Genomic DNA, 14777 nt, shown 5'->3' on the forward strand with positions numbered 1-14777 from the left:
TCGAGGGTTCCACAGCTAGGGAAGGGCAGCAGCGCTGGGCTTTGGAGCACTGCAGAGTCTGTTCTTAGCTCCCACAATAGACTTAAAGATGCAACTATCAAATGCCATAGCTCTAGACTTAAAAGACACACAGGCAGTTGTGTTACAGCGTGCTGGAGACGTGCTGGAGACAGGTTAGAGGTCACAGTCATGGGAGTGCAGAGGACAGACGCAAAGGACCATTCTGCCTGGAGGTTCCTAGGGCAGGAAAGGATTCTCGAGGGATCCTTTGAGCTGGGCCTTTGGTGCTGAGCAGGAGCCCTGCCACTGAAGAAGGGGGAGGAAGACTTAGAAGTAAGGGTTAGAGGTGTGGAAGAGGGATGGGCAGAGCAGGAAGTGAGGCTGCTCAGATGCCAGGAGCAGTTCTGCTCAGGAAGGAGGGTCTTTTAAGCCACTCCTTTTAAGGAGTTACATGGGAGTGGTCCACTGTACATCCTTGGGAATAATTCATGTTATTTCTTTTAAGCTGTTCAAGTAAACCCAAAACACTCATCAGTGATCAAAACCAACAGGTTTTTCTTTCTTTATCTTTTTGGTTGTTTTTGTTTGTTTTGTTTTACCATTTAGGTTTTTCTTAATTCAGTCAGTCAGTTCAGTCGCTCAGTCATGTCCAACATTTTGCGATCCCATGCACTGCAGCATGCCAGGCCTCCTTGTCCATCACCAACTCCTGGACCTTGCCTTAAACTCATGTCCATTGAGTTGGTGATGCCATTCAACCATCTCATCCTCTGTCATCCCCTTCTCCTCCTGCCTTCAATCTTGCCCAGCATCAGGGTCTTTCCCAATGAGTCAGTTCTTCGCATCAGGTGGCCAAAGTATTGGAGTTTCAGCTTCAACATCAGTCCTTCCAATGAACACCCAGGACTGATGTCCTTTAGGATGGACTGGTTGGATCTTCTTGCAGTCCAAGGGACTCTCAAGAGTCTTCTCCAACACCACAGTTCAAAAGCATCAATTCTTCGGTGCTCAGCTTTCTTCACAGTCCAACTCTCACATCCATACATGACCACTGGAAAAACCATAGCTTTGACTAGATGGACTTTTGTCAGCTAAGTAATGTCTCTGCATTTTAATATGCTGCCTAAGGTGGTCATAGCTTTTCTTCCAAGGAGCAAGCATCTTTTAATTTCATGGCTGCAGTCACCATCTGCAGTGATTTTGGAGCCCCCCCAAAAATAAAGTCTGTCACTGGTTCCATTGTTTACCCATCTATTTGCCATGAAGTGTTGGGACCAGGTGTCATGATCTTAGTTTTTTGAATATTGAGTTTTAAGCCAACTTTTTTACTTTCCTCTTTCACTTTCATCAAGAGGCTCTTTAGTTCATCACTTTCTGCTGTAAGGGTGGTGTCATCTGCATATCTGAGGTTATTGATATTTCTCCCTGCAATCTTGATTCCAGTTTGTGCTTCATCCAGCCTGGCATTTTGCATAATGTACTCTGCATATAAGTTAAATAAGCAGGGTGACAATATACAGCCTTGGCGTACTCCTTTCCCAATTTGGAACTAGCCTGTTCCATGTCCAGTTCTAACTGTTGCTTCTTGACCTGCATACAGATTTCTCAGGAGGCAGGAAAAGTCATCTGGTATTCCCATCTCCTTAAGAATGTTCCACAGTTTGTTGATTGGACCTCTCAAAAGCCAGGGAGTGGGAAGATGTTTCACAGGTGCAGTAAGAGTCCCCCCGCTCCCAGTAACTGCTAGGCTGAGCAGTTTCTTTGGATTCTCTTCCTCCAGTTCAAGATGTTCCCCATCTGAGTTTAAAATTGGTGTCTCAGGCCAGCCAGCCAGCAGTTCTTATTTTTGCTAATGCCAGGGGAGTTGCTATATCATTATTAATCATCTGCATGAGATATTGAACAATGTGGCCCTGTTCTGATGAATAGCGAGGGGCTTATGGGAAGAGGTGATAGAAAATCTTAAATTGGCTTTGTGGCTGCAGGTGCTCAATGGATAAGGCAGTCAATGAGGTGAACTCCTCACCCCGCTCCTCACCAGGACCCACTCCTCTTCCTGAGTTCCCCATAAATCTGTAAGTGGCACCAACCCTCCGCCCCTTCACCTCCATCCAACCACCAGCTGCCCCCGAATCCACCTCTGTCCCATTTCTATATCCCGACTCCATTGCCACTGCCCAGCTTAGCCCCTTGGGCCTTGGATAGCCCCGTATCTTCCTGTATCTAATCTTGTCTCCGTCAAAGCATCCCCCCTCTGATGCCAGAGTGATGTGGGTGCCAGGTCACCCAGCGGTTTAAAACCCACTGGTTGCCTACAGATCAGGTAGAAACACAAGGTGTTGGGGTCTTTTCTACCTGTTCCAGCCTTCTGTTCCTGGGGGCACCTCTCGCCTCCATACTTGCCCTGTGTAACCTGGTCCATCGCGGAGGCTTCCACATGACTGGGGGGCCTGACAACCCCAGACCTCTCCCCTTCCTCCTAACTCCACTGCTGGCATCAGTTCAGACTGATCCTCTCTGTCCCCGCCCCCCATGTCTGTCCTCTCCAGTCCAACCAGAGGGCTTTTCCCCACAGAACCCACAGAATTCAGTTGTGTGATTAAGTTCTCAAAAGCCTTGAGTGGCTCCTCATCACTTTAGGACATTGTCCAAACTCCCCTCAAATGATATTCAAGACCCTTCCCTGTCAGGCCCTGCCTCCCCGCCAGGCTTGGTCATCTTCCATTGCCCTTTTTCACACACATCCCACACTTCATTCTAGACGTGGGCCCAGGAGCCTGACTGCGTTCAGATCTGAGTTCCACGTCCACTTGGCTGTGTGACCTTTGGCAAGTTACTTAACCTCTCTGGGTCTCTGTTTCTGTAACCGTAAAATAGAGTTGTTGAGGGTTAAATGAGAGGATACAGGTAAAGTACTTAGAACAGCACCTGACCATAATAAGTCCCCGTAGTTGTGTGCTGATGTTATTGCCCTGGTGATCTGGCCCCTGAAAATCTCATGAGTGGGGTTTCCAGGGCACTCCCCACTCCATGCGCTGGCTGTTCTCCAGCCCCTGGAGTGAATCCTGCTCTCCCCTGCCTTTTCAAAACCCCACTGCTACAGCACTCTATCTCTTCTTCCCCTGGGCCTTACCTGACTACCTTCCACCATGCCCCTTCCTGCCTGGCCCTCAGTAACCTAGCTGCAGACCGCCACCTCCTCTCCTGACTCAGAATTGCCTGGTACGTGGTACACTGGGAGGAGGAATTTGCACCCCTCCTTCCCCCCTTCCCCCCACCCCTGCCCCTGGCCACGTGAGGATGGATTGGCTGAGACGGGAAGGGGCTGCTCCCTGCCCCCACCCGGCATGTACTGTATAACATCTCCTTGTCTACCAGAGCCTTGTTTTTTGCTGCCAAGCTGCTCCCTGTGCCCGCGACACCAGGGGTCTCGGTTGCTCAGATTGGATGCGGATCCCCCCGAGTGACAGAGGACCGCTGTCACTGGCTTTAACGTCTCTGCTATCGCAGACACACAGTATTTCTTCGGCAGTTGTCCCCTTACCTGCCCCCTTGCTGCTGATAATGTTTTGTGGCTTGGTATTCCATGGCTGAATTTCTCTCTGGAAATAGTTTAGCCTGCTCCCCCCGCTGCCCAGCTGACTTCCTCAAGTGCATCACAGATCTCCCATCCGGGGGGCTCCTGCTCCCGTAGGTCATCCCCGTGCGCTGATCGCCGCAGCCCCGCACCAGCCCTCCCTCTCTGATTCACATCACTCGCATGTTTGTCACACAGCCTTCCGCTGGGTGATGTCAGGATAAATCATTGTTCAGAACCCGTTGGCTGGCAGGAGCCGGGGACCTCAGCGTGACCCCCCTTATAGTATAGGTGAGTACAACAAAGTCTAGGAGGTCAGGTGACTTTCTTACGGTCACACGGTCAGATGTTTCCTAACTAAACTGGGACTGGAATCCAGATTTTCTGTTTTTCACTTCAGTACTCTTTCTAACTCACCAAAAACTATTCCTTTTTTTTTTTTAATGAAAAATTTTAACTCAAAGTGGTAAAACACGTGTAACACAAAATTTACCATCTTAGCCAGTCTAAAGTGTGCAGTTCAGTGGTGTTAAGTATATTCATATTATTGTATAGCTGTAATCATTACCTAGCTACAGAACTTTTTTTGCCTTCCCAAACTGAAACTCTGTATACATCACACAGTCACTCCCCATTCCTCCCGCTTCCCAGTCTTTGGAAACCACCTTTCAACGTTCTGTCTCTCTGCATTTGATTGCTCTAGATATCTGATACAGGTGGCACTAGTGGTAAAGCACCTGCCATCGCAGGAGACATGAGAGACTCGGGGAGGAGGGCATGGCAACCCACTCCAGGATTCTTGCCTGGAGAATCCCATGGACAGAGGAGCCTGGTGGGCGACAGTCCGTGGGGTCACAAAGGGTTGGACACGACTGAAGCCATTTATCACGCATAGCATGCAGGTACCTATACAAGTGGAACCATATAGTACTTTTTCCTTTAGTGTGATGGGTTATTTCACTCAGCATAATGTCTTCAAGTTTCGTTGCAGTGTATGTCAGAATTTCCTTCCTGTTTATAGCTGAATAATACTTGATTGTGTGTACATACCAATTTTGTTTATCCATTCATCTGTTGATGGACACTTAGGTTTCTCCGACATTTTGGCTAGTGACAATAAAGCTGCTCTGAACATGGGCGTACAAACGTCTGTTTGCCAAGAGCTATTTCTTATGAAAATATATCCAGAGACACTTGGCTGCTACTGGTATTTTATTTTTTTTTAATGGTAAGTTTGGAAAAGAACAACAGCAACAGAAAACCACCTTGAAGAATCCAAAAGTCACTGATTTTACCTGGTATGTATCTCCTGTGTTTCATACTCGTGTTGCCCGTAATTCTAAAAGCTTTATGCAGACAGAGAATTTTAACTGAGGGAGACCTTTTAACAACCTGTGTGTTGAGGAGGACGCGACGTGTTTTTAAGGGACAGACAGCGTGAGAGCTGAGTGCGGCCTTGGCTCACCACGGCGTTCTGGAGATTTCGTTCATTCAAAGTATGAGCTTACCTTGACAGTGGTGCAGAGGGACATTTTTGTGGTGGTGCTTCTTTAAGACTGTGTGCGTGGGTCCTAAGTTGCTCCGGTCGTGTCTGACTCTGTGTGATCCTGTAGACTGTAACCCACTAGGCTCCTCAGTCCATGGGATTCTCCAGGCAAGAATACTGGTTGCCATTTTCTTCTCCAGGGGATCTTCTCGACCCAAGGATCGACCCTTAGCATTTTGCAGAGTGATTTTGTTGTTGTTATTCTGTAGCTAAGTTGTGTCCAATTCTTTGTGACCCCATGGACTGCAGCACACTAGTCTTCCCTGTCCAGTTCCACCTCCTGGAATTTACTCAAACTCATGTCCATTGAGTCGGTGATGCCATCCAACCATCTCATCCTCTGTCGTCCCCTTCTCCTCCTGCCTCAATCTTTCCCAGCATCAGGGTCTTTTCTAATGAGTTAGTTCTTTGCACCAGGTGGCCAAATGACTAAGAAGAGTCAAAATTTGATTGGGGGTCGGGGCGGGGGGGTGTGGGGCGAGTCTTTCCTGTTCACATTTCTTAAATATCCACTAGGGGGCAGTAAAAGACATAAAAATTTTCAACAGTGCCTACCAGTGCCTGTCTATCTGGCCACTGTGCCCTCTGGGCATCTCTCTCGGTTCTCTGTGTGTACAGTTACAAGATAAGGAATTTCACATGCAAGGGCATGTGTGGGTGAGACTGGCGATACCGTCAGCTGTAGCCCAAGTGCAAGTTTTTCTCATATTCTGGCTAGCATTAATGCGTAAAACTTCATTCAGTGTGTAGGGTCCAGATTGCATTTGTATTTAATTGACGTTAGCCCAGTGATTCTCAAACAGAGTGAACACCAGAATTACCCGTCATGATTTTTCTCAAATACATATATGCTCAGGTCTCATCCCAGATCTATTAACTCAGAATTTCTGGGCCTGGTGCCTAGTTATATAGACTATCTTTAGATTCTGGTCCATGACTTCTTGCTAAGAACCAATGTATTCATTCTTTAATAACTTTAATAACTGGGGGGAAGGGGTCACCTTTGAGTAAAACCTCTGAGGAAAGTGAATGTGACTTCTAGAATTTTTTTCTCTTTTTTAAAATAGAAGTTACTGAAGGGGTCTGGTGGCTTGGGGAATGACATTCAGAACAGCTATGAAGCTTTCCCATAAATGGTGCCTATATTGGAGCAAGCCAGGAGCCCAGACAGAAGATTTGGAACTGAGGCAGGCCTGGCAAACTCAGGATCTATGATTCCAGTTCCAAGAAGGCCAAGCTCAGAGGCCAAACTCTTCAGTTTGTGGCCAGAGCTCAGATTCTGTCTGCCATATTAAGAGAATCTTTCCAATAGCATTCAGGCAAAAAGGGACCTTTATTATTTTGTCAGAGATATAAAGATGGCACAGAGAACTTGCTGTGAGGTCAGAAGGCTTCAGTTCTCATCCTGTGTGTGTATGCTAAGTGGCTTCAGTGGTATCTGAAGTGATATCTGTACGACCCTGTGGACTGTATCCCGCCAGGCTCCTCTGCCCATGGGATTCTCCAGGCAAGAATACTGGAGTGGGTTGCCATTTCCTACTCCAGGGGATCTTTCCGACCCAGGAATAGAACCCGTGTCTCTTAGTTCTTCTGCATTGGCTGGGGTGTTGTTTAGCACTAGTGCCACCTGGGACGCCCCAATTCTCATCCTAACCATCCCCATAGTCAGTTAGGGGACCCAAGGCCACTCATGTCACCTCTCTGAGCCTCCACTGCCCCTTTTGAATTATGAGAGGATTGGGTGCCATTGATCTCCGAGGATCCTTGCAGTTCTAAAGGTTCCATGATCCTGTTGGTATTAATAATCTTGATTTGTATGGTGCTACTCTGGCAAAGAGCAGAAGAAATATTCAGTAATGCAGTGAATGACAGAGACTATTGACCATGTAGTTTAATTTATTTAAGGCACATACAGTGAATTCAAAGGAGAAAATATCGTGGCCAATAATATATTGAATTGTTAGTATCTTCAGCATAGCAAAAGCTTTCCAGAGGGAAAAATTACCCATCAGTGCAAACCTGACATTTTTCACTTCTTGATCCATAACTGCCATTTCTCCAGTACGTTTATATTTACTGTAAAGGGCCAAACGTATGAATGCTTCAGATGAATATTAAATAACTACATAAGCGTCAAGGTCACTGTTGCGAGGGAGGCTCGGTGGAGGGCCCTGGGAGGCCGGCATTGATCTCCCGTGAAGTTCCATTCTCGAATCCTGCTGACGAGGGGAAACAATGGATGTGGACCATTATTAAGGCTTTAAGTGTTTCCTCCATTGTTAACGATCTTTTACAAGCCGGGAGTAACTGATAGTGCCCAAGGAATTGGCAAAAGCTTCACTCAGAAATATAGGCTGGTCAGAGAGATAAGTAAAACCCAGTGCACAGATGTCCTGGGTTGGGCTTACGCAGCAAAGGTGTGCGGCCAGGCGAGTCCAGCGCTGGGGCACGCTGGCTCAGCTCTGTTAAGGTTCCACAAGGAAAGAAAGCTCGCTCTCGGGCTCTTTGAAGCCAGAAGCTGCAGAGAAAGTGGCTCCCTCTTTCAAATTCACCGGTTAGGGGCTTCTCTGGCGGTCCAGTGGTTAAGACTTCACCTTCCAATGCAGGGGATACCGGTTCGATTCCTGATCAGGGAGTGCAGATCCCACATGCCTTGCAGCTAAAAAACCAAAGGATAAAATAGAGGCAGGGGACTTACCTGGTAGCTCAGTGGTAAAGCATCCGCCTGCCAATGCAGGAGACATGGGTTCAATCCCTGATCCGGGAAGATCCCACATCCCTCAGAACAACTAAGCCCATGTGCCACGACTACTGATTTTGTGCTCGAGAGCCCAAGAAACGCAACTACTGAGCCCACACGCTGCAACTACTGAGCCCTCACGCCCCCGAGCCAGTGCTCCATAGCAAGGGAAGCCACCACAATGAGAAGCCCACACACTTCAACAAAGAGTAGCCCCCAATCACCACAACTAGAGAAAAGCCCATGCAGCAACGAAGACCCAGCAAAGCCACAAATAAATAAAAACCCAGAGGCAACAGTGTGACAATTTCAGTAAAGACTAAAATTGGTCCACATTAAAAAAAAAAAAAAATCTTTTTTTTTTTTAAAAAAGCATTAAAAACTTAAAAACAATAGCAACAACGAAAAACCAGATCCACCTTTAAATTTCCTCCAGCTCCCCTCCCCTGGTGAAAACCTCTCAAGGATCAGACAAGTGTCTGGGGGAAACTGGGTGTGTGTGAGTGGTACAGAGCCAGGCTGAGTGTCTGCGCCGGTCAAGCGCCCCAGGTAATTATGTGGGTGTCCTGCTGACCTGGAACTGGGAGGAGAGCAGATCTTAGAATGACAGAATCTAGTTTCAAAAGATCTCAACAGATCAAAGGATTGAGTGAGTCTACCAGATGAGCCTAATGAGAGACGCAGAAGCTGAAACTAACAGTCCCCGTGCGCGAACTCTGTAGTGGTGCGTTCCGCCCTGTGCACTTTTCAGTTTATTTCCTCTTTACAGTGATCTGGGGAGGGGGAAGGTTTTTATATCCCCGTTTTTAAAACGAGGATACTGAGGTGTGGAAGTACAGGGGACGGTCTGAACACCTCAGAGCCCTTGATCTAGGTTCCAATCCCAGTTCTGCCCCTCAGTCTGCCAAAAAGTTACTTCATCTTTAAAAAGAACAGCAATGCTCTAATCGCTTTAAATAAAGACTTTGGAGTTTCTTATAAAGTTTCAAAAAAAAAGAAAAACAACCAGCAACACCCAGGCTTATGGCTGCCTTTTGTGTGTCAGCTGCAGTGGTTTCACCCTTTACATGTGTTATCTCATTTAATCCTCAGAACAGTCGTGCTCCTATTTTACAGACGGAGAAGACGCAGATAATCTACGTCACTTGCCCGGGGTCACACAGGAAGCAGCAGGGCGGGGATGATGTGAGCCCAGACAGTGTGACTTCCAGGCCTGCGCTCCTTGTTTCCTATATTATGAAAAGGGACCATATGTTCTGTGAGGGCTGGATGAAATAACTTCTGTAAAGTGCCTCGTATAGTCCCCACACATAGTGAAGTGAAGTGAAAGTCACTCAGTCATGTCCGACTCTTTGCGACCCCATGGACTATACCGTCCATGGAATTCTTCAGGCCAGAATACTGGAGTGGGTAGCCTTTCCCTTCTCCAGGGGATCTTCCCAACCCAGGGATGGAACCCAGGTCCCCTGCATTGCAGGTGGATTCTTTACCAACTGAGCTATCAGGACTCGCTCAGGGTGATAGCTAATAATCGGCCAATACCTGGGGTTGGAACCCTGGTGTCATGATTGCAAATCGGCTGCACTGTGGAGGACAGGTCGGGGGCACTTTGGGGTCACTGTCTCAGTACCGGGCAGTGTTGCCTCTGGCAGGTGCTGAGTGAGTCCTTGCATAGGTGGGGTCATCCTGTCACTCATTCACCATTTGCCAAGGTCCTGCTGCGTCTCGGGGACCAGAGAGGACAGGAATATGGTGCTCACCATCCTTTTTCTGCCCCCAGGTTCAAATGGTGAAAGATGGGGACCCCTCCTGGAAGCCCACTTTTATCGTGAAACCTGACAGTGGTTGTCAGGGTGACGGAATCTACCTCATCAAAGACCCCAGTGACATCCGCCTGTCAGGGACACTGCAGAGCAGGCCGGCGGTGGTCCAGGAGTACATCTGCAAGCCCCTCCTCATCGACAAACTCAAGTTCGATATCCGTCTGTACGTCCTACTAAAGTCTCTAGAGCCCTTAGAGATCTACATAGCCAAAGACGGACTCTCTCGGTTTTGTACAGAGCCGTACCAGGAGCCCAGCCCCAAAAACCTGCACCACATCTTCATGCATTTGACCAACTACTCCCTGAACATCCACAGCAGGAACTTCATCCATTCGGACAGTACCAGCACAGGCAGCAAAAGGACGTTTTCCAGCATTCTCTATAGGTTGTCCTCCAAGGGTGTTGACATCAAGAAGGTCTGGTCCGATATCATCTCCTTGGTGATCAAGACCGTCATTGCCCTGACTCCAGAACTCAAAGTGTTCTACCAGTCGGATATCCCTGCGGGGAGGCCGGGCCCCACCTGCTTCCAGGTAACCAGCGCCAGTTCCCCGCCGGAGTTCTTGGCTTTCACCGGGCCTTTGGAGGGCTCCCTGGTTTCCTGTGGGGTGAGGGATGGGGGCGGGGTGGTCAGAGGGGTGGAGGGATGGTTACCCGAATGGGCTTTGGTGTGAAAGCAGGGTCCAACTTTCTGCTTTCTATTCGCTGGCTGTGTGACTTGGGGCAAGTTACTTCCATTTTCTCACCTGTAAAATGAGACCAAGGGTAAACCTCCCTTAAAGGATGCTTGTAAGAGTCAAATGAGCAGTATGGAAAGCCCCAGGGCCTCCCATTCATTCTTTCTTCCTGCAGTTTTCTCCGCCTGCTTAACAGAGGCCAGGCACTGTTTGAGGTACTAGTGAGACAGGAAGTCAGGTCCCTGCTGGCTGATGCGGAGAATCTGTGCTCTTGTGGGAGACAAATAAGTTGAAGAGCAATTCGCAGAGGGACTTCCCTGGTGGTCCAGTGGTTAGGACTCCACGCTTCCAGTGCACGGGGCCCCAGTTTGCTACCCGGTGGGGGAACTAGGATCCCACGTGCTGTGTAGAATGGCCAGAAAAAAAGCCACTAGTATAAAGTGTCATGAGTGCTGGAATAGGGGAAACATACCAGGTGCTGTGAGATTGTGGGGCCATCTAACATTTTCTGAGTGGGAATGGGGGTGGTCTGGGAAGACTTCCCAGAAGTAGCAGCAGTTAAACTGGGACCTGGAATAAGAGTGAGATGGAGCAGGCGAGACTGGAGAGGGCTGGGGAGACAAAGCATCCTAGCGGGGGACATGCTTGCAGCCCCAGAGGTGAGTCTGGAGGGAGGGTGGGGTTTGGAGCAGGGACATGGGGGGAGATGAGGAAGTTGAGGTGGGAGAGGTCGGTGGGGTAAGTCGTGGAAGGCTGAGGGCAGGGGTGTCCACGGGACCCCAGAGGGCACTGATGCACTCAGGTTTGCGTGTGACAAAGACCAAACTGGCCACAGGGTGAAGACCAGATTGAGGGGCGACTAGGAGCAGGGTTGTGGGGAGAACTGGTGAGCTGAGTGCTTTCCTATGAGCAAGAGAGGATGCTGGTTTGGGTTGTGAAGGGCTTGGTGTCATTGGACAGAACCATGGTGGTGGTGGTGATTTAGTCGCTAAGTCGTGTCCGACTCTTGCGACCTCATGGACTGCAGCCCGCCAGGCTCCTCTGTCCATGGGATTCTCCAGGCAAGAGTACTGGAGTGGGTTGCCATTTCCTTCTCCAGGGGATCTTCCCGACCCAGGGATCGAACCCGGGTCTCCTGCATTGCAAGCAGATTCGTTACTGACTGAGTTATGCGGGAAGCCCACGTGAGAACCATGGAAGGGGTCCAACAACCAGACTTGGTGATTGGCTGGGGCGGGGGACAGTGGAGAGATTGGCTGGGGCGGGGAAGAGGCGGAGAACCCAGACCGACTCCCGGCTGGCTTAGGTGCCTGGATGGATGGAGAGAAGCCGCCGGAAGGGGCCCAGGCTTGTGGGCAGGGGTCAGGAGTTGGACTTTAACATACCTTTGAAGGGCCTGAGTGACATCCAAGTGGGGAGGTTAGGTGGATATTGGGCATTGGGCATCTGATCCTGGAGTACAGGAGCGAGAGGGCTGGGCGGGAGAGAGATTGGGACATCAGTGTTCAGATGGTCATGGGGCCATGAGACGCTGCAGGGAGAGCAGGGGCCCGAGAAGACCCCCTGGGGCACTGCCATTCAGTAAGGGACAGGGTGATGTGTGGAGCACTGAGTCAGCCGTGGGGCAGGGAGGAGATGGACACGGGGGTGGCGCATCCTTCCAGGTCATTTGGCCGTGAAGGTGCTGGGGGGAGACCTGGAGTCCAGGTGCTTGGTGGGCACACAGTTTCCTGCAGATAAATCGGGGTAGGGAGCAGATGATACGAAATACCACCTCTGGGACCCCCTCGATCTAATCTTGAAGCAGTGAGTATATAAGAAAGAATACATGGAACATGTGTGTAAGCTGTGAAGCAGAAGCACGAAACCATTATCTGCAACCTACCTCCCAACCCAAGGTCCCCAATTATAGTGCTGCTCCCTGATCCCGTTCCTCACCCCGAGGTAACCATCGTCCTGAATGTTCTCGTTACCATTTCCTTACTTAAAAAAAAATACTTTTATTATATGGAATATATCCTTAAGGAATATATCATTTTGCTTGTTTTTGAGCATCGTAAAAACCCTGCAATCATGTACATAGTCTTCTGCAACTTTCTTTTCGACTCTGTGTGGAGGTAGGTTGTTGGTTCTGTTTCATTTGCCTGGCTGTACATCCCATTGTAAACACGCACATTTTATTCATCAGTTCTTCTATCATTGAACGTTTGAGTTGTTTCCAGTCCTTTAAAGGCTGTGGCAGGAGAGACACAGGTAGCGTGGAACAGGAAGGGGGAGGGGGAGGCAGCGAGGCAGCATCTCTGACAGAGAGGATGCACGTTTGGCAGCAGGAGAGGAGGCTGGTCCCAGGATACAGCCCCAGATCCAGAGAGGCTACCCTGGTAGTGGGAACCAGTCAGCAGGATTTCCGGGAAGGCCGGTGGAAGCCTTTGGCGGGGCATTCAGGCAGTGTCAGTTTTGGGGGGGGGCGGGGGGGTGGTGGTGGGGGTGATTGTCGTCCAAAATCTGTCCTTAGGCCCCTTGGGCCCCAGGCTTTGGACCCTAGGCAGGATGTCCACCTCAGCCATCAGGCTGAGGGCATTAGAAAGGGGAAGTGGGCACAACTTAGCGGCAGGACCAGAGAAAACACATCCTGGCTTGAGCCACTGGAAGGTTAGGGCAAAGGAGAGAGTTGCAACGTGGAGGCATCCAGGGGTCATCCCAGGGGACCGCATGGTCACATCTGTTCGACAGTAACAGCTATTCTGGGAGCGTCATGTGGGCCCCCGTGCGTGGCCAAGCCGCAGAGCCCTGGCACAGCAAGGGCGCAGGGTGGAGGGCCAGGGCCATGGTTTCTCTGCTTGTCTTGCTGTGGACCAGTGGCATGGGGCGGCCGTGGGGTGGACAGAGAGGGCGGACAGAGAGGGAGCCGCTGGTTTGGACAGAGCACAGCTGGCACACGGAACCACAGGCCCGTAAGCGTTTCCCACTGCTTGACCACGCTGAGTGCTGCCAGGCCTGGGGTCGGGAGAGGAGCCCAGGGCCGGAAGCCAGCCTCCAGGAGGAGTTCGTCCTCTTCCCGGCTGGGGGCCCCGTGGGCTCGTTTCCTCACCACCCCGAGCCTCTGTTTCTTTCTCTGTGAATCACCTACACTCACCCCCTTACCTGCCATCTTGGGAGCAGTGTGGAGTAATGAGGGTGAAGTCCTTTGATGTGGTGTAAAGCACTGTGGTTTAGTTGCTCAGTTGTGTCCAACTCTTACAACCCCAGGGACTGTAGCCCATCGGGCTCCTCTGTCCATGGGATTCTCCAGGCAAGAATACTGGGGTGGATTGCCACATCCTTCTCCAGGGGATCTTCCCGACCCAGGGATCGAACCCACATCTCCTGAATTGCATGCAGTTTTGTTACTGACTAAGCCACCAGGGAAGCCCATTAGATACTTGAAATCTGTTTTTACGTACATTTCAGATTCACAGTGATTGAGAGAAGAGTATCTTTTTTTTCCTTGGAGTCCTCTCTTGCTTTCTTTATCCTTATCACTTGTTGAAACACTTGTTAGTTTAGGTCTCAAACACCTGAACTAACTTGGAACCCAGAGATTTAGGGGCAACACATGGTTCTGACATTGATTTGCCGTGTGACGTTATATAAGTCGCTTGACTTTTCTGTGCCTCTGTTTCCTCACCTACGTCACAGGGCTGTCATCTGACTCACATGAGATCAAGGTGTTAAAGGGCTGTGCAAACTATAATGTTTTGTGCGCATATAGTGCATTTCTTCTTTGTCATGGATGCTCCTTTTGCTTGTAGCCAGGCCTGGCCCAGACTGCAGCACTCCAGAACGTACACGCTAAGCCAGCAAAATTACATTTATCCCAAACATGTGACTGTGACCCCTTTCCAATCACAGCCACAATAACTACTTGGGAAATTGTGATGGCCCGGCGCAGGGGCTGGCATGGCGGGGCTGTGGGCAGGTTTCCTGTAATCTGTTGCCTAGGAACGTGGCTGCCCCGTTATTCTGGTCTGTCCCCCTGTCATTGCTCAGACAGCCCCCAGCAATATTTCCCCCTGTCAGTCTTCTGGAGGGCAGCTCTGTGACCCCGGCTTAGAGAGTCAGGCCCGTCTGGGTGTAGACGATTCATGTGGGAGAAAAGCACGCACAGAGGAGAGCTTTCCAGTTCAGCTTTCTTGAACTTTTCTCTCCTAGTTCCACAGCCGGGTTTCTGTCTTCCTCTTGCTCTGGGTCCACTTCTCTCCTTGGCTGTGATCCTTTCCCTTCGGTGTCTGGAGGAGGGACCTTCCCTAAGTGCTAAGGTGCTTCTTCTCTCCCTTCTCTGCTCTTCTGATCTCCCCCACCATCAGCCCCAGACACCCCACAGGAAGGAGGGGAAGGAACAGCCCAGCGCTCACACATGGACTTGAGTTTAGTT

The 14777-nt window shown here is 49.9% G+C and overlaps 1 protein-coding gene across 1 annotated transcript in view; it reads left to right on the plus strand.

The window, feature by feature from the left end:
- TTLL11 (tubulin tyrosine ligase like 11) overlaps positions 1-14777 on the plus strand; it is a 262378-nt gene that overhangs the window by 85799 nt on the left and 161802 nt on the right. The window contains exon 4 of the mRNA XM_055399529.2: positions 9644-10219. Coding sequence (XP_055255504.2) covers positions 9644-10219 — 576 coding nt within the window. The remainder of the gene's footprint in view (positions 1-9643; positions 10220-14777) is intronic.

This window comes from Moschus berezovskii, chromosome 11, assembly GCF_049115385.1.
Source record: "Moschus berezovskii isolate FMDL1 chromosome 11, NW_MosBer_1.0, whole genome shotgun sequence".
NCBI lineage: Eukaryota > Metazoa > Chordata > Mammalia > Artiodactyla > Moschidae > Moschus > Moschus berezovskii.